Source organism: Trichosurus vulpecula, chromosome 3 (assembly GCF_011100635.1).
Source record: "Trichosurus vulpecula isolate mTriVul1 chromosome 3, mTriVul1.pri, whole genome shotgun sequence".
Classification (NCBI taxonomy): domain Eukaryota; kingdom Metazoa; phylum Chordata; class Mammalia; order Diprotodontia; family Phalangeridae; genus Trichosurus; species Trichosurus vulpecula.
The window spans coordinates 184,018,619-184,038,310 of record NC_050575.1 but is presented as its reverse complement, the minus strand read 5'-3'; the positions used below and the strand labels follow the sequence as shown (position 1 = coordinate 184,038,310).

At 40.3% G+C, this 19,692-nt stretch overlaps 1 protein-coding gene across 1 annotated transcript in view; it reads left to right on the top strand.

Annotated features, from left to right (window-relative positions):
* Nucleotides 1-239: 239 nt before the first annotated feature.
* The window catches only part of CDH4 (cadherin 4), a 255,626-nt gene continuing 236,173 nt past the window's right edge, over nucleotides 240-19,692 (top strand). The window contains exons 1-3 of the mRNA XM_036749894.1: nucleotides 240-278; nucleotides 1,116-1,271; nucleotides 17,998-18,142. Coding sequence (XP_036605789.1) covers nucleotides 240-278; nucleotides 1,116-1,271; nucleotides 17,998-18,142 — 340 coding nt within the window. The remainder of the gene's footprint in view (nucleotides 279-1,115; nucleotides 1,272-17,997; nucleotides 18,143-19,692) is intronic.

Below are 19,692 nucleotides of genomic sequence, written 5' to 3'. Positions count from 1 at the left end.
TATAAATATTATTTTGTTATTTTTAATATCTTTTATTACCTTTTATCACTTCTCCAACTAATCTGTAAGGTCTTGAAGGATGGGACCAGTATGACTTATACTTTCTATTTCTCAGAGTACAAAGGGCTGGTCTAATAAGTGCCTTCAATAAGAATTTTTTGATTGATTAATGGTTGCTTTACCCTGGTGTCTTGAGAGTTCAACTGTAAATGAAAATCTTAGCTGACATTGTTGTTAAGATGTTACTTTTAGATGCCATTTCATACCTATCAAATTGGGTAACATGACAGAAAAGGAAAATGACAAATGCTGAAGGGGATGTGGAAAAATAGAGACACTAATGCACTGTTGGTGGAGTTGTGAACTGATCCAACCGTTCTGGAGAACAATTTGGAACTGTGCCCAAAGGGCTATAAAACTGTGCATGTCCTTTGACCCATTAATGTTGCTACATAGTCTATACCCCAGAGAGATAAACAAAAATGGAAAAAGAACCATGTATACAAAAATATTTTATAGTAGCTATTTTTGGTGGTGGCAAAGAATTGGAAACTGAGGTGATGCTCATCGACTGAGGAATAGCTGAACAAGTTGTGGTATGTGATTGTGATGGAATATTATTATGTTATAAGAAATGATGAAGGAAGTGGTTTCAGAAAAAGCTGGAAAGTCTTATATGAGCTGAATCAAATTGAAGTGAGCAGAACTAGGAGAATATAGTACGTAGAAATAGCAATAATGTAGTGATAATCAACTGCGAGAGACTTAGCTACTCTGATCAATACAATGATCCACAATAGTTCCAAAGAATTCATGATGAAAAATGCTATCCACCTCCAGAGAGAGAACTGGCACTCTCTGAGTATAGGTTGAAACATGTTTTTTTCAGTTTATTTTCATTGCTTTTCTTTTGCAATATGGATAATTTTTTTTGCATGATTTCATATGTATAATGAATGGGCATCATATTTCTTGCTGTCTCAATGGGTGGGGGAGGGAATGGACGGAGCAAGAGAATTTTGAATTGAAAATAATTTTTTTTTTCAAAAAATGCTGCTCCTCTTGCTTCTCATCTTCAAGTTTACAGCATCTTCCTTTTCACTTTTGTCTTTCAGATTCGGTCTGACAAGGATAATGATATTCCTATCCGATACAGCATCACTGGAGTTGGGGCTGACCAACCACCCATGGAAGTCTTCAATATTGACTCTATGTCAGGTCGGATGTATGTAACTAGACCCATGGATAGAGAAGAACGGGCCTCCTACCACGTAAGCATCTGAAAGCAATGAGCTATGGTGAAAAGAGCCTTGGGATGGGAATTGGGAGAGTTGGTTTCAAATCTCACCTCTGCCACTGTCTCACAATTTGACCTTGAACAACTCCTTTCCCTTTCCCTATTCAGACCCCAGTTTTCTCATAAAAGAGTTGGACTAATTTCTCTAAAATCCCTTCTTGCTCTTCCAATCTATGAGTCTTGCTTCATCTTTGATCAAGAGAGACCATGTAACTCATCAATCATTCCTTGTACCCTTACACTCTGATTGAATTCCTTTCTCTAAAGCTGTAAATCCATTGTCTTTCCCCATTTTCTCTAGTTTCTAGATATGCATCCTGTAGCCTTTTCATTTCCTCTTAAATGTCTCTTTGACAGCAGAAAAGTCATCTCAGAAAGGAAATCTACAGTGCATTCAATCTCAGAGATTATCCCCTGCAACAGCTGAAGAGGATAAAAAGAAAATAAAGTCCTTCAGGGCCCATGTTTAAAGGCACAGATATGGGTATCTCATCATGGAGTGTGACCCTGTGGCAAAATCAAAAGACCACTGGCCTTGGGATCCAGCTACATCTCACTGATCAACTTCTGGATCTCGGATGTTACATCCCCTCTCTCAGTCTCAGTTTCCTTATTTGTAAAGTAAAAGGATTGGACCATCTTGTCTCTAATATCATTTTCATATCTATTATTTTGAGGCAAATACTTTAACTTTTAGAGGAGATTAAATTCTGAATCATCAGCATTGCCTATGCCACATTAATCATCTGACTTAACCTTGCTTCCACCATATGGTGCTGAACAGAAGATCCCTCTAGCCCCCTACCATTCCAAGTCTGAGGATGCAGTGATTCTCTTCAGTGATCCCAGTGTGTGATGGGCTTCTGGACTATGCATCAGGGTGTGGAGCCAGAGACTGCCTTTTAAAACACCTATGTCTTTTGTTAGTGTTATCAGACCCTGGGTGTAAAAGGGGAGCCCAGGTTGTCAACAGCACACATTCTAACCTCTTACATTATAGCAAATCTCATGAGCCATCTGGGTTGGACTGCTCTCTTCCTACAGCTCAGGAAGTCTACCTTCCTGCTTATCCTACTCAAGTACCTAGCCCAGAGATCTCCTGGGCTCCAAGTTCAATATTTTAGATCTTAAGGGGTAAGTGGAAAGAATGAATCAGTTTCAATTCTAGAAAATCATGAAGATAGATGTATGGACAGGGTGGATACAGAGTTAGTTGTTCAGCAATTTAGAGATATGTAACAACAATGCTGCTTGGGCTGTTGCTGAGGTGTAAGACCCAACAAGACCAGCAACAAGAGCTGCCAGCACTTTAACAATCTTACTTTAATTAAACATACATATACCATTCACTTAGTTCAGGGGAGAAAGCCAGCACCCTGAACTTCAGAGACAATAGAAACAGAAATTACAAACAGAAAATATCAACAGATCAAATAACATAATTCAACAGACAGGCTTTGTCTGATGAAGACATCACATACATATTTACCAAAAAGAGGAACACCAACATCTGGGTTTTCTTCAAATCTGGGGGGCTCTTAACAATGGCTACCCAGAGTCTCCAAACCAATACTCTTCCAGTGAGTGAGAGCCCCAAACAAAATGCTAACCTCTGCCTTTATAGACCCTTATTAGGGCCCGAAGGCTCCACACCTAATCAGCCAAAGGGTGTGAGTCTGGGGCTTCAAACCTAGTTAGCAAAAGGGTGTGGACCTGGGGCTTTTTGCCTAGCAAGACTTAATCGAAGGCACTTGATTACTTTAGCATTCTAAAAGACAAAACAGTAAAAAAAAAAAAAAAAAAAGTCCCACCCTGCTTAACATTAGAAGATACTAGAACTTACACTCCCCATTTCAAAGCTCAAAGGAAATAATTTTATGAGTTTTAAAAAGGCCATGCCACCCTGCACATTGCAGAGTAAATTTATAAAACTCATGCATTTGAAAGATTGAATAGGTTGATGGCCAATTCTTAAGTAAGGTAAGGGACAGTGGAGATGATTGAAGTTGACGTCACAACAAATAACTATGCTTTCCTCCAAACGGTACCTCAGTATCACCATAAGACACAAAAGTACCCCATAATATAAAGGACCCTGAAATGGATATAGTCTGCCATTTCTTATTGTTGTATGTGATTAAGATGGATTTTTTTTTTTATCCTCCTCGTATAAGTGGATTTAGTCTCTGGCAACTCCATATTCTCAGGTAGTACTAGTCCCACCTCCTGAAAGGACCTTTGGAACTCCCTAGGGGAAACCTCCCTAACCCCCTAGAACTGTGTAATCTACAACTCCCAAGAGAAGTCATTTTATGACCAAAGGCATGAGTTTCATACATGCTGGGGAAAAGTTTCAAGTTGTTCTCCTTTTCCCCCCTACCAAGCCAGGTCTTCCCCATTTCCAAGATTGAAGCAACAGGTTATTCCCAGTCTGTCCATCAAAAAGTGTTTGCAAAGTCCTTGCTATTATGACAACTACTGTGCTAGATACTGGTGATACAAAGACAAAAATGGAGGGGGAAAAACCCTGCCCTCTACGAGCTTACATTGCATCAGAGGATATACATATCATACTTTTAAAAAAAAGTCTGTTGTAGTAATTAAAGATAAGAGGCAATCAAGGTCAGAAATAGGGTGGTGGTTGTGAGTGGAGAAAAGGTGGCAAGCGTAGGAAATATTTGGTTGGGAAGAAATGGCAATATTCTGCAAATTGTTGGATATGTGGGGGTGATAGAGAATAAAGAATCTAGGATAACTATGAGGTTGTGAAACTGGGTGACTAGAAAGATGGTGGTGCCTCTGACAGAAAATGCTACATTTGGAAAGAGGAGTAAGTTTGTGAAGAAAAATACGTTTTAGTTATATTGGTTTTGAGATGCCTATGGAAATGTATCCAAAGAGCATTTGGTGATGCAAGACTGAATTTAGGAGAGATTAGGGCTGGTAGGATTCATTGGTATGATGAATTGATGATATGACATGATAATTGAATCCATAGGAGCTGGCTGAGGAGAGACAGAGACAGATAGAGACAAACAGAGAGAGACAGAGACAGAGAGAAGGGAGGAGAGAAGAGCGAAGAGAGGAGAAATGGGAGAGAAGTCTTGATGTCAGGAGCCTCAGTGAAAGGTCAGGTCACCTACATGTTTCTGAGTGCTGCATTTAGGCATCCTAACAGCCATTTCTGGTAAGAATTAAATGTCAGCAGAGGCAAGGAGTCACTTGTGCTGACATGGTTACCACTCATTCCATCACCCAGGCACACTGTCAGTGAGCTTAGGTATCCCTTTAACCATACTGAAACTGCTGGTAGATGGTCCAGTGAAGGGGTGAGGAGGGGTAGAAAAGGAAATAGATTATCTTTTTAGCTAGATGGAAAAAGAGATTTCCCCTGAGTCCTGGACTATCTGAAGGAAAATTATTTTATCCTCTTTGAACAAGAAAGATTATTTTGTACGCTGGGCCAAGGAAAATGTGAAGAAAAACGATTTAGAAATGGGGGTACTTGAGATACGGTGTATATGTTGTTTCAGCACTGGCAGGATTATTTCAGGTCTGGTCACTGCAGCTAAAGAGCTGAGATAGCAGACTGAGGGCAAGAAAACTGTGGTACCCTTTGGCAAAATCTAGTAGCGCCATCTTCAAACAATCTGTTTTCTTCTAAAGGTACAGCGTCTTTATTGCCGTCTTTCAATGCTGGCGTCTGTCATCCTTGAAATTTAGACATATAGATATAAAGATATACATATATACACATACACATATTTTCATATAGTAATACAGATATAAATATAGCTATAGATAGATATATGTTAACGTTTGTATATTCCTATCTATATAAATAGAGATGACACTATTTTATTTGAATAGGGAAATTCCAAACAATAAAATTCCATCTACCAATTCAGGTTGGCACCTTCTCTAATAGAGTCATGCAATCAATATGTATCAGCCGGAGGGCTTAAATCCAGATCTCTCTCTCTCTCTCTCTCTCTCTCTCTCTCTCTCTCTCTCTCTCTCTCTCTTTCTCTCTCTCTCTCTCTCTCCCTCCCTCCCTCCCTCCCTCCCCTTCTCCCCACCCCTCCCCCCTCCCTCTCTCTCTCTCTCCCTCTCCCTCCCTCCCTCTCTTCTCTGTCTCTCTGTCTCTCTCTCTTCCTCTCCCTCCCCACCCCCCCCCTCTCTCTCACACAGACACACACACACAAAATGCAACTCCATTTTAAGTTTCTGAGTGATCAATGTCTGCTCAAAGGGGCCCTCTAAAAGCCCTGAGGGTGGGATTTCAATCTTTGGGGCTGAAAAGTAAGGGACATGTTTGAGCTGATGAGGCCTTTGAGGCAAGGTCAGTCATTGACAGGTTGCCAGAAATTCAAGCCATCCCCGGTTTGGAATGCTCCTATGTGGTGATCACTAGAAGGTTCTCTCATCTCTTTCTACAAGAAATTCTGCCCCCTTTCAGATGGAAGGCCTAAATATATGGTTGGCTGTTGACCCTGTTCCCTCTTTCTATGTGTGCAGAAGCAGCAACTGATCTATTTAATTACCTCTTCCACCCTAAAATAAAAAAAAAACGCCTGTTATTAATACAGCCCCCAAAGAGGAAGGTAGCATAGTACAGTACAGTGAGATGAAAACTATCTATGAAGTCAGAGAACCTGGATTTAAATCCTAACTTCAACGCTTGCTACCTGTGTGACCTTAGGTAAATAAGCTTAACTTTTCAGGGTGTCAGTTTCTGCATCTGTAAAATGAACAACTAGGCTTAGATGGCTTCCGAGGTCCCTTCCATAGATCTACAATTCTGTGACCCCAGATTACTACCATCCTCCAAAGTTTCTTTTCTCCTCTTCCCTATCTCCAGCACCACCAGTCTAAAACTGAGTTCTTTTCATTATCCTAAGGTTGCTTTGACACAGGTACTGTCATCACACACCATGATTTTCTTGCAAAGCTTCCCTTTGCATAATTAGTCAGATTGCCTCAGGTTCAGCATTTTTACAGCACTTTCCTTTTTAACTGTCCACATGGGGAGGCCATTTGCCTGATTAAATTCACCTTTTCAAGATGAGACAGATTAATTTTTAATTATTGTGGTAGCTCCGAGAAAGGAATCTTTCATCAACCTGAAAAGTCCCTCTTGTTCTCGCTTCTCTTAGAGACCTTGGCTTCAGGGCTTACATCATCCCGCTCTTTGATTTGTTGCTGAAATGTTACTCCTGTCAGACGTGTGCCTCAGTTTTTTAAAAATCATGTCTCATAACTTTTTGGAAGTGGCAGTTGTTAGCATGGATCACCTCCCCTGTACTCAGCAAGCCTAGGCCACTCCTGAGTAGCTACTACTATTTCAGATAATAATTCTCTCTGAAACTTCAGTCCTTTCTTCCTGAAAACTCACTTTCCCTGAAGCTTCAAGAGCTTTTCAGATGATAGAAAATCTCTTTTTAAAATCAGAGTTGTTCATCACACTTAGACTCAAGATTCTATTTTGATTGGCTTATCTTGGCGGCTTTTAAAATGTACACGATTGGCTTTCATATTCAGGAAAAGCTGCCTCCAAAATTCATGTCGATGCAGTTACATAAGCTGAGCTGAAGAAATAGAAGTTAGACCTAAAGGTCTCTCTTTGCTGAGTCTACAGTAACTCAGCCAGGCATGCCTAACTCAGCACTTAACACAGTACATAGTAGGCCCTTAATAAATGTTTACTGACTGACTGACTGACTAGCTCTTCTGTCCAAGGACTGAAATTCATATAGGGCAATTCAAAACCCATGGAAATATCAGCACATTATGAATGAATGAATGAATCAATGAATGAAGAAATGAAAAAGTGCTTATTATGTGCCAAGCGCTGTGTTAAACACTAGTGATAGAAATATAAAAGCAAAACTGGGCCCTGCTTTCAGGAAACATAAATTCTAACAGAGAAAAACAACATATTTGGGGAAATGGTACAATGTTGTGTTGTCTCTGACCTGTGTGAAGCAGAATAAGCCAAAAAAAAAAACATAAAAAACCTCTCAAAGGGCATTTGGAAAGCATTTGTGGCATGGATCATTTTGAGAGACAAAGGCAGCAAAATGTATATGATGAGGCCTAGTCAAGCTTTTTGAGGTAAGTAAAATTTGCCTTTGTTACTTTTCCATCTTGCCTTTCTGCATAGCTATCCAAATAACAGTCTGTTCTATCACTATTACAGAGTAACTCTTGCTTGTTTCCTATAGGTCTTGGCTTAGTCCTGTCCTTCCTGGGGCATCCCTGAGTTCCAAAGTTGTCTCTACATTCTGTCTTTCAAGACTTGCAGCTAGCTGTCACTAGAGAGGATCTGATAAATATTCATCCACACAGGGGTGTTAATGACTGATAACAACCTAATATGTTACCCTTCCAAGGGGGTAGTTGTATTTTAACAAGGGAAAATGAGAAAGGAAGCTTTCATTGTAATCTGTGTGACAGAGGAAGGTAAAAAGGACCTTTCTGTCAAATCATAATATATAAGCAACCTCCTACTCTGCCTTACTCAGACAACCAGAACTTCTAAAGAGTACTTGATGGCATAGTTGGTTTCCTTCCTCTCCCTCTGCCCATGCAGATGAGCTACACTGGTACCTTTTCACTGTCTTCCTACCATAAAGATGTAGTCCCAGCAAGCAGAATTCATTATGAGCTCCCTGTCGGAGACAAAGGGTCCATTGCTGATAACTATCCAAATGAGAAAGCAAGCACAATTCATCCAGCACATTGCAATGACAAGAGACAAGGTTTGAGAATCGGAGTTGGGAGTTGACAGTGATGAAGGACGAGCCCGTATTCTTTGTAGTGTCACGTCACCATTAATTGCAGAGGTAGGGCTACAAAATCAGCAGGGATTGTAACAATAATACTTAGCATTTAAAGTTCACATAGGTCTTTACACACTTTTTCTCACTTGAAGTAGTGACTACAAGGATCGCTAGTCTTATTTTACAGATGTGGAAGCTGAGGCTCATGGAGGTTCAATGACTTATCTATGGTCACATAACTAGTGAGTGGCAAAGGGGGGATTCAGCCCCAGATTTTCTTGACTCCCAATCCAGCTCTCTGGCCATTAAGCCACATTGCCTCTTTTTAATCTGGGCCAATGTTAATCTTCAATCAACTGTTCATTTAAAAAAAAAAAAAGCAAAACCAAAAACATCATTTTCATTGAGAGTTCCATCTAGGCATCAGTGAACTTTTACAAACTCAGTTAATAACTGGGACCCATAGTGTCTTTACACCATTAGCATAACCAAAGTACCTTTGCATCAAGAAATGATAGGGGAGGGGAAAGAAGGCAATGAAGAAATTAAAGAAAGAAGAAATCAACACATAGACAAGAGAGCCCTGCCAAATTTCCGTTCATGCATTTTTCAGGAACTCTTGGAGTGCTCATTCGTGAATTCTCAACATGTACATCTACTCTTCCTAAGCCTGTTTATTTTTCCCCCAAGCAAAGTTGGGGGGCAATTAGCTTCCTGATTTTATTTTGTTGGCACTTCAACATGCCCGGGATAGGTGACAGAAAACACTGCTTCCCTGTGCCAGTCAGGGAGTAAGTCACTGGTGAACTGAAAGTCTGAGTACTTAAGGGCCATCAGTCGTGTCTATTGTCAGATAGGAGCTACTATATCGGGGCTAACAGAATGCAAACCTTGGACACATTCGTGGGGGAAATTCAGGCACAGCTGGAACCTGTCTTTTCCTTTTTCAATCCTTCTCTGAAAAAACATCTTGTATTCAAGAGTAAATCAGATTTTGGTAGACCTACTCAGAAGTCCATGCTGGAATCCCATCCAAATCCACTGAAAAATTAGTTGCTGTTTTCCCTAATTGGCTTTAGCACCTCTCTTGTTATGCATGGGACTCTTACTAAAATGAACACATATTGCCAAAGAAAGAGTCCCCAGGAATATCTCAATTGTGATGTCTCCTCCATGACTTTTAAAGTTTAAGGAATAATATAAACAGTCAAGAGGCAGGAGGAGATAGAGAAGACCTGTGTCCTTGGGAAAGTGAGAGGGCCTGCCCAAGGTCATACAATAACATCAAGTCTTCTAAATCCCAGAAGAGGGCTCTTTCTACTATACTATGGTCAAGGAGCAAAGAATATGATCCCAGCTTTAATACCACTACTGACTTTAGTTCAATTCAGCAAACATTTGTTGTCTACTATGCATATGACATTACACTCGACACTGGGGAAAGTGATAGAAAATAATGCCATTCCTGCCCTCACAGAGCTTCTAGTCTACTAGGGGAATGGAGTATAGTACAACATGTAAATAAAGAATAATAATACAAAGTAAAGTGATATGAGAACAAAAGGAATGTGCAGACAAAGCTCTATCAGGAAATTTGAGGAGGAAGTCAAATCAAGTCAAGGAGCATTTATTAAGCACCTACTAAGTGCTATGCATTGTACTAAGTATTGAGAAAACAAAAACAAGCAAAAAGAAAGATAGTACCTATTCTGAAGGAGCTTACATTCTAATGGGTGAACCCAAATAAAAAGAGGCTCATAATGAGATGGGAGAGAAGGCACTCCAGGAGACATGGTGGAGAAAGCACATTGTCAGGAGTATAAAGAAGCTGGAGAGGAATAAAGACATGGCTGACCTAGGCATTTTCCTTAAAATAAAAGATCTGGGAAGAACCAGACAATCGGAGGAAAAGGCAGGGAGAGGGAGGTAAGGGTACTTCCAGTGCGAGAAGTCCCTTTCAGTTGAGGGAAAGGAAAGATCAGGGCAGGCTTCACAGAGGTATTAGATATCTCCATATAGATCTCCCAAAGGCACCTCAACTCAATATGTTGAAAACATTATCCACACCCTCTCCCCTTTCAAACTTCTGTATTTCTATTTGTCTTTCCACTCATCTAAGTTTACAACCTTGGGGTTGATCTTTCCCTGACCTTTCCCACGTGCCCCTAATCCAATCAGTTGCCAAGTCTAATGTATTTTACCTCCACAAAATCACTAGCATCTATCCCCTTTTCACACAGCCATCACCCTAATTGGGACTCTCATCACCTATTTTAGGAATTTTTACTGGTCTTCTAATTAGATTCTCTCTCGATTCCATCCTTGATACAGTAAGATTCCTAAAACCCAGATCTGACTAATCATTACTCTCTTGCTCAAGAATCTTCAGTGGCTTCCTATTGCCTCTAAGAGAAAATATAATTTCCTTAGTTTCACATATCAAGCCCACCTCCTGACTGCAATATACTTTGCCAGACTCATTTACACATTACTACACTTCAGGCACTCTGCATCCCACCAAAACTGGTCTCTCACACACGACAATTCATACCCCATCTTCATGACTTTGTGCAGACTGACCCCAGTTCCTGGTATACCCTCCCTCCTCATTTTGCCTTTTTAAATACCTAGATTTTGTTAAGGCTCAGCTTGTCACAGTTTGGGTATCAACCCTGAAATGCAAGAATATGGGAGTGGGGGGTCTGCCTTAAAAGAACCACTCAAGCTTTCTTTCAGTCAGAGTAGTGAGGTTTTATTATAAGACTGGTTAGATAGCCAAGATTCCTAGTAAATCTGCCATTATTGTGACACCTATAGGAGTGGGAGAGATTCCTAATGAATCTGCAAAATTTAATGGAGTAAGATTGGTACTTATATGTAAGAAAAGACAGAAGATCTGGACAGGATTAAGGAGTGGTAAATAGCCTGGGGTGGACCAGGTATAGGCAATAAGAGGAGTTATGGGGTCATGGTCCCAGAGAGCCACAGTAAAGGGGCAGTTAAAGGGATTATTGGGTATCTAGGTGGGTTGGGATGGACCAGATGCATCAAGTGAAATGCCAGGGACTGGATTGCTTTCAAAGACATGATCTTTTCCTTTTAGTGTTCAGGTCCCATGACCCCCATCAAGCTTATGTGCCACCTCCTACCTGATGCCTCCTAGTTTTCAGCACTTTCTCCCACCTTAAATTATTTTTTACTTATCAGTTTATTTGTGTCTCCCAGGATAATATAAGCTTTTTAAGAGGCAGTTAATGTTTTTCATTTCTTTGTATTTCTAGCATGTAGTTCAGTGGTTTGCACATATAAGTTGCCTAATAAGAACTTGTTGAATTGAGGCGCCATATAAGTTGAGCCTTGAAGGAAAAGAAGGCTTTTAATAGGCAAAAATGAGAGAAGAGTAGATTCCAGACATGGGAGATGGCTCCTATGCTAACATACCAAAGCAGGAGTTGGCTGTCAAGTCCGAGGAATCGCTAGCAGTACAGTTTGGCTGAAATATAGATGTTGTAATGTGAAATAAGGCTGAAGAGGTAGGCCAGTGAGAAACTGTGAAGGACCTTAAATATCCAACCAAGGAACGTGCATTTTATCATATTGGCAATAGGCAGCTAAGGAAAGTTTTGAGTGGGCAAGGTTTTGATGTCTATATCCTTGTGTATTAAAAGATTATAGGAATCTATGAAAAAGACAGATTAGAGGGAAGAGTCTTGAATTTTCTCTGTTTTCCCATATGTACAATAGACACGATCTCTTCTCTTCTCTTCCACAAAGGGAAATTATACAGGCAAAAGACGTACTAACTAATATGGTAGTTGGAAACATACTCAAGTACTTTTTACCATCATTGTGCCTCCACCTATATAGAATTAGAACATGGGGATGGACACTAGTACTATAATCTTTGGCCACCTGAGATAGTGTGTAGTAGCAGAATGAGCCCTAGATTTCAGTTCAAAAACCAGAATTTCAATCCCAGCTCTGTTGTTTACTAGCTATGTGGCCTTGGTAAAAATACTTAGTCTCTATAATCTTTCATTTCCTCATCAGTAAAATGAAGGGGTCAAGCTGGATGGTCTCTGAGATCTATCCACCCTCTAAATTCTTTGATCCTATGTAAAAGTCCTATTATAGCTTGCTATATTGCTTATTTTTAATATGGAAAGGACCCTGAAAGGTCATGCTCATCAACCAGTTAAATAATCCTCATTATTGCTTCAAATCCACTAACTAGCATTCATTTGGAATTGCCCCCTTTTCAAGAAAAACTCATTCTTCTTGAAGTCTTACTCCCAGGAGACATCACCTCTGGAAACAACTTCTTTACTGATTCACAGAGAAGAAATTTTTAATATAACCAGTGCCAAAACCATAGTGACTGCTGTTGAACATAGGAATCCCATCATGGCTATTCTTTCCAAACACTTTCTCCATTTTTCTGTTTATTCTCTTTGCCTGTCATGCAGGCATTTAGGCAACCCCATGTTCTATCTGGGGGTGCCAATTGGATGTTTTTGAAACCAGATCACCAGTATACAAACTCCTGGTTGAAATGAGAGGGATAGCCCAAATAACCCCTGGTTATAAGTGCAGACCCAGTGGCCAGCTCATCCATCCTCCTGTCTTTAGACAAGACTGTTCTTTAATCGTTACTCATGAGATAGAAATCTAAATAGGCAAGGGAGTCACCTTAAGGAAGTGGGCATCAGAGACTAAGACACCTGGCTGAGTTCCAATTTTCAAGAGAACTATAGACCAAGCCAAAGATCATAGAGCTGGAATGGATTTTAGGTGTTATCTAATTTAACTCCCTAATCTTACATATAAAAAACTGAGGACCATCAGGAGTTGGGGTATGGGAGTCCCAAGGGAAGGACTTTGGTTAAGAGAACAAAACAGTGACCTAGTCTCAGGACTAGTTACCAGACCAGGTCTTAGTCATAAAGAACATGTCAAAATCAGTTTGTTAATCAGAATTTGTTAAACACCATCTATGTGTCAATTATCATACTACAGTCTGGGGATACAAAGAATGAAACGGTTTCTATTCTCAATTAGCAATTGCTAAAGGGTATGAGGTCAGAATTGGACCAGCAAAACAGCTGACTAAATGCTGTGGATCCTTATATTTCCTCTTTGCAATGGGATAAGTGGTCACAAGGTCTGGAAGAGAGCTAAGCCTGTTGCTGGGACTTAACTGGCCCTGGCTGGAATGTTGTGGTCTGGGAAGGAAGCCAGATGGTTTTCTACAGTAAGAACAGAAATACTTTTCACAGTAAAAATATTTATTCCTGCTTCAGTTTAAGCAAACCCCAGAAAATCAATTCATAAATAGACAAATCATGAGATAATGGGGTGATTTCTTTTCAAAGTTTGCTCCCACTTTACCAAAGAGTAATCTGTACTATTCCTTTAAATTCAAGTGGAATGTAAGCTCTTTGAGGCCTGGAGATGTTTCATTCTTATCTTTGAATTCCTAGCACCTATAACAATGCTCTCCACATAGTTAGTTGTTAATAAATATTTGCTTAGTTAAATTTAAAAGCCTTAAAAGACCTCTTAATGCTCTTAAAATACGGTAAGATTTCCAAATGATCAATCTAGGAATAACTTTTCAGGATCACAATTATTGTATAAATTGAAGTGTTCACATACAAAATAATTTTGCATATAGACATGTATGAAGGAAGTGATTAAGATATATTTTTGTGACCTGTAGCAAAGGAAAGCAACCAAAAAAGGGGGGGGGGACTTTGTGATGTTTCTCTGAGTTGTCTTATCGACCAGGAGATTCATTTTAGAATACAGATTTCTATTGAGAAAGAAGCTAGAGGCCATCTGATCCAACCTGCTTATTTTGCAAGTGAGAAAACTGAAGCCCCAAAAGGTTAAATGCTTTGTCCGTGATCATGTAAGTAGTACATAATAGAGCCAAGATTTGAACCCAGGACCTTTCATTCAAGATCCAGCACTGTTTCTACCTCACAATTATTCAAACATAAAACAAAGCCTTCATTTTGTATTTTTAAATATATAACCTTCCATTCGTTCCTTTAGTATTTCACGGATCCATGATTCCCTTGGTTTGGGTATTCCCTCCACTGGGGAGGATCACTGTCCTTCAAAGTTTCCTTTGTAAATAGTCTTCATAATTATTTACCTGACTTGCTACAGTCACAAAGAGCTTCATCCTGGTGCAAACCTGATGATGAACCTGTCCACACTCAAGATTGGTCTACTGCAGGTAATAGGCACTTAGGCCATCACCAGACCTGTACTCAAAGCCTCTCCAATTTAGTCACACTGGCTACAGGTAGTGTTCCATTGGCATAGCCATTGGCAGGCTGGAGAAGGACTTTAGTGGAAGCATTCTCCACTCAAAGTTTAAAAAGTGCCATCTTCCCATGAACAGGGGAAAGTGCTTCCCTAAATCCCAGGAGTATAAGAAGAGTTGGGTAACATTTCAATTATTGAAATAGTTTTTTTCCCATTTTAACCAAGGTGGGTGAATGGCACGAGCTGATCATGGCTTACCAGAGAGCTACTCCTGAAAGTTTCAAACAAAAGCTATCAAATTTGATTAAAACTTTTTTTTTTTTCTGGAGGTGAGTCAGGGCAGGATGGAAGACAAACCTGAAGGTTAAATAAATATGTGATTCACGTGACATGTTATCTCTGAACGAAGCAGTTTCTGCACCTAAAGATAGAGCAAGAAGCACCCAATACCACCTTAGTTTGAAGATAATAACTTTAATTTTAGTCCAGAATTACTTTTTTTTTCCAAAAACATCCTGACCTTTGACTTGTAAAGTTATTGACTGTCTCCATCTGACATGATGAAGGATAGCTCTGTGGCTCCTGGCTGAGTGGTTTGTCCATGAGGATGAGATGCAGATAGTTCACAGTGACTAGCAGCTGGATGGATGCAGGGGGCTTAGCATCACAACACAGCACTTTAGGTTTGTTCTTAATAGAACTTAGCCTGGGCTTGGACTTTTGCACAATCTCATGTTGTGTTGTGCTTTGCAATTTTCCTAGGAATCAGTGTTAATTTGGTTTGTTGCACAACACACATGGCTTTCCCTCTCCCTTTTTTCCTCTATTTTTTTGTCAAGTAAGCCTTGAAATTATTCTTAAAAACACAAATTAAGGGGTAAAATTCCATTCACTGCTGTCTGAAGCAAACCAAAACACTGGAGCCGATATGAATACAATTAGCACTTTCATTTTTCGTTCAGCAGCCATCATGTATAAATGCCTTCCTTTCGGAGGTACATGAAGCAGCAGTGATGAGAGCTATGCTAAGAGATTGGATAATAGGAAGAATTCACTTGGAACCAGCTGGATCAAGCTCTTCACAGTCAACATGTACCAACTCCCATTCTCTAGACACTCTCTGCTTCAAAGTTCTGTTTCCCAAAGGCCTTCCTTTCATCTTGGGTTTTGTTTTTGGAGGGGAAAAGGCAGGGCAATTGGGGTTAAGTGACTTGCCCAAGGTCACACAGCTAGTGTGTCAAGTGTCTGAGGCTGGATTTGAACTCAGGGCCTCCTGACTCCAGGGCCAGTGCTCTATTCACTGCACCACCTAGCTGCCCCTCATCTTGGTTTTAACCACTTTTCCAGGGTCAAAGAACCATAGAATCCCAGAGTGGGAAGGCATTTTAGGAGGGATTTTGAAGGTCTAGTTGGACTAGACCATCTTATCCAATCCCCTGCCCATAATCAAGAGGCAGTACAGTGGCATGGGAAGACTAGGAGTTGGAAAACCTAGGTTCTAATGTCAGCTCTACTACAAATTAGTTTTATAACCTTGGGGAACCTCTAATGGACCTCTGTTTTCTCCTTTATAAAATGCGGGTCTTAGATCAAGCAACCCATCAACAAACATTTATTAATCACTTATGATGAGCCAGGCTCTATGCTGAGCACTGAGAATACGAAGAAAAAATATCAAAGTACCTACCCTCAGTGATCTTACATTTTAATGGGGGAAATTGCACATATAAATCAGTGCATACAAGATAAATGCAGAGGAGATAGAAAGGGGAAGGCATTAGCAGCCATGGGGACTAGGAAATAATTCCTGAAGGAGCTGGTGCTTGGGCAAAGCTAATTCTGACATTCTATGAGCTATGTTCTAAAGTCCTTTCCAACTCTGAAATTCTATGGCTCTATGGTCCAAGACTCCTTTAAGCTCTGACATTCTTTGGTTCTGTGACCCTGTTCACCAGAAACCCTGTCAACAAGTCATATATACCCACCCTCTATTCTTCCCAGAGGGAATTTCTACCTATCAGTTAAATCCCCCCAGATCTGAATGCTGTTTTGAGCATCAGCCCCAGAAGGTTGACCCACACTCTACTTTTGTTTTGGCTTTTTCCTTGTGTGTTCAGCTCCTGAGGGCAAGCGGGACAAATAGTAACAAATAGATTTGAGAAGGGACGAACTTATAAATGTAGTCTTGTATCAGATGCCCAAATTAGCAGAGCTACCTGGTCTGTCCTCTAATGCCTCCCAATTCTTTCTTGCCTTCAGCTTGTTATCCCAGAGGGCTTGTCACTCTACTCATTCATTTTAATAGACTATGATTGTCCTTTCATTTTAAGGAGACAGACCCTTGGTCTCTACTGTTACCTGGCAAGAATTTCTCTTTCTGGAGATATCAGCAGAAGAGACATTTTAAATAGAAACCCTCAAAGCTAAAATGGTGCTGCTACTATAGACGTATTCACCCATTTGAGACATTAGATAAATATATACAGAAGTGGCACAAATCAGTTTTCAGATGCCCAGCAGATCCTGTGATGAGGATATTCTGACTACCCAGGGCTCTAATAATGAATGTATATTTCAACTTTCAGCATGTCAGAAGACCCTATGATAAGTATGGAATGTTCCCCACCCCCACTATCTTAATAGTAGTGAGGAAAATTTCACCTTTAAAGACTGCCACAAGGAATTTTCATGGTCATTTTATCAGATCTCGGGAATGAGAATTCTCTGCTATCTCTGTCACCAAAATATTATAGACTGGACTCTTGAACCATGGGGGCAAGATAGCAGCTGCTGCCAATAGCCCTGATGTGAATACCAGCCTCTTTCCTACTCTCGGGCCACATGCAGGTAGCAGGGAAAGTACATACACATCACTGGCCACTGCTTGTTACATGCTGGCACATTACTGCAGCTTTGATTATCAGAGAAGAGAAAGAGAAATGTAGTGTTAGGGGCAGGTTCTTTGTGGCAGACCAGTTCAGGTCCAAGGTTTTTGGGTGAGGTTTTCTTTGGTGTTCCCTTATCGTATTTGTTTATATGTCTCTTGAGAAGTCTTTTGTGCTCATCTGTGCTATGCATCGACTGAGGTTTGGGGCATAGAGAACACTGAAGGATTTGGGTGATGATGATTCTGCTCCAAAAGGTCAATACTGTTGGCATCCTTAAAAACATCTTGTAAGTCCTTCTCTGTGATCTCAAGCATGCTTCCTGTATCAAGGCTGAGGGACCAGAGTGAGGTGTTCTCATGTTCACTACGTGGTTCAGGAGCACCTGGGAATTTCTATAAAGAACACATATGATACAGATCAGAAACTTACTCTTTGAGGCTACTAGCATACTTTCTTACTTTTTATCCCAGTGAATGATGATTGTACATGTTAGGGAGTTAGAGGAATGTTCGGAAATAAGCCCACCTCAACACCCAGACACTCATCATCTTCATTACTTAAAAAAATAAAATAAAATAAAACAGCTTTCATTTCATTGGAAAGTACCATAAATCTGGTAGACTTGGGATGGAAACGATATGCTTTTTTTTGTTCTGGTACGTGACCGCAACCCTCAGAACTATTTGAAAGCATAAGCCAAATTCAGATTCTGACTGTGTGTTATTTCTGTTTCTGTTTGTTTGTTTGTTTTTAGCTTAGAGCACATGCAGTAGACATGAACGGAAACAAGGTGGAGAACCCTATTGACCTCTACATCTATGTGATTGATATGAATGACAACAGGCCAGAGTTTATAAACCAAGTCTACAATGGATCTGTGGATGAGGGTTCCAAACCAGGTAGAGTACTGCGCCATAGCTCTGGTGTCTTAGCAAAGACATTGCCCAACAATGGGCCACCTCTGATTTACCTTGTGAGTAATCCCACACTGCATCTTCCATATACATAAGTGAGTCCCCAGCTCTGACTGAAGCTCAATCTGGCCCCCTGTGAATATAGTAGTAAGAGCAGTTGATAAGTTCCCTTCCTCCATTCCCCTTTGGAAAGAAGAGAGAAGAACTAAGCGTGGGACTTCTTTGAAAGCTTTGTTTTCATCACATGTGCCCCAACAGGCCATTAGCTCTCTGACCTCATCAAAGCAGGAACTCCTTCTTACAATGCCAATCACAACCCATGCCTATAATGGCGATCCATTACATGTTCACTAATTTTTAAAAAGGAGTTGCATCATAGCTTGGGTCTCTAACTGAGAATCATCGGTCTCTGCCTAAATGATTCACCCCAAGAATCTAGGAGTAGATTCAGGACAAAAATGCTGGACTTGGAGTTAGAAGACCTGAGCTTGAATCCTGCCTCAGGCACTTACTTGCTGTATGACCCTGGGCAAGTCACTTGACCTTGCCCAGCCTCAGTTTCCTCATCTGTAAAATGAGGATGACATATAGATACGATACCTACTTCCAAGGGTCAGGTTAGGACCAAATGAGATAAGATATTTGGAGTCCTTTGTAAACCTTAAAATGCTATATAAATGATATCTTTAGTTATGATAACATAATGATAACTATTCATACAATTCAGCCCAGGTTAAGTTTGATGAGGAAAGAGGAGGACAACTGAAATATTCTGAATAGTTAGCAAATATAACTCTACTTGAATTTAGTTCTAACCTTCGAATATCACTTAGAAGAAACCTTAGAGATCACTTAGTCTGGGGGTTCTTAATCTAGGGTTCCATGGATCTCTCTTTTTTTTAAAATATATTTTGATGACTATATTTCAATATAATTGGTGTCTTTTGCAATCCTAGGTATTTTATTTTGTTAATTTAAAAACTTTCTTCTGAGAAGAGCTCTGTAGGCTTCCTTCACTAGACTATGAAAGGGGTTTATGACACACAAAAAGAATAAGAATCCCTGGTCTAGTCCAGGTACTTCATTTTTACAGAATCAGGGATTTTCCAAATATTATTGTTGGAAGGAACCTCAGAAGCTATCTAGTCCAACCTATACCCTAAAAAGAATTCCCATTACAGCATACCCAGCCAATGCCCATCCAGACCCCCGGTGAGAGGGAACCCATTGCCTATTAAGGCTACCCATTCCATTTCACAGATAGGAAATAAAATCATCTAGGGGAAGGAGCTTACCTAAAGTGAATAAGCAGGGACTCTGGAAATATGCGTTTCAGTGATAGTAGAAGTCTCCGAGATAGGTAAGCCACGAAAAATCAGATGTCCCATAATTAGTATCAGCTGGATGGCACCATAGTGCATAGAGCACTGAGCCTATGGTTAGGGAAGACTCATCTTCCTGAGTTCAAATGTGACCTCAGATACTAGCTGTGTGACCCTGGGCAAGTCAACTGTTTGCCTCAGTTTTCCCATTTG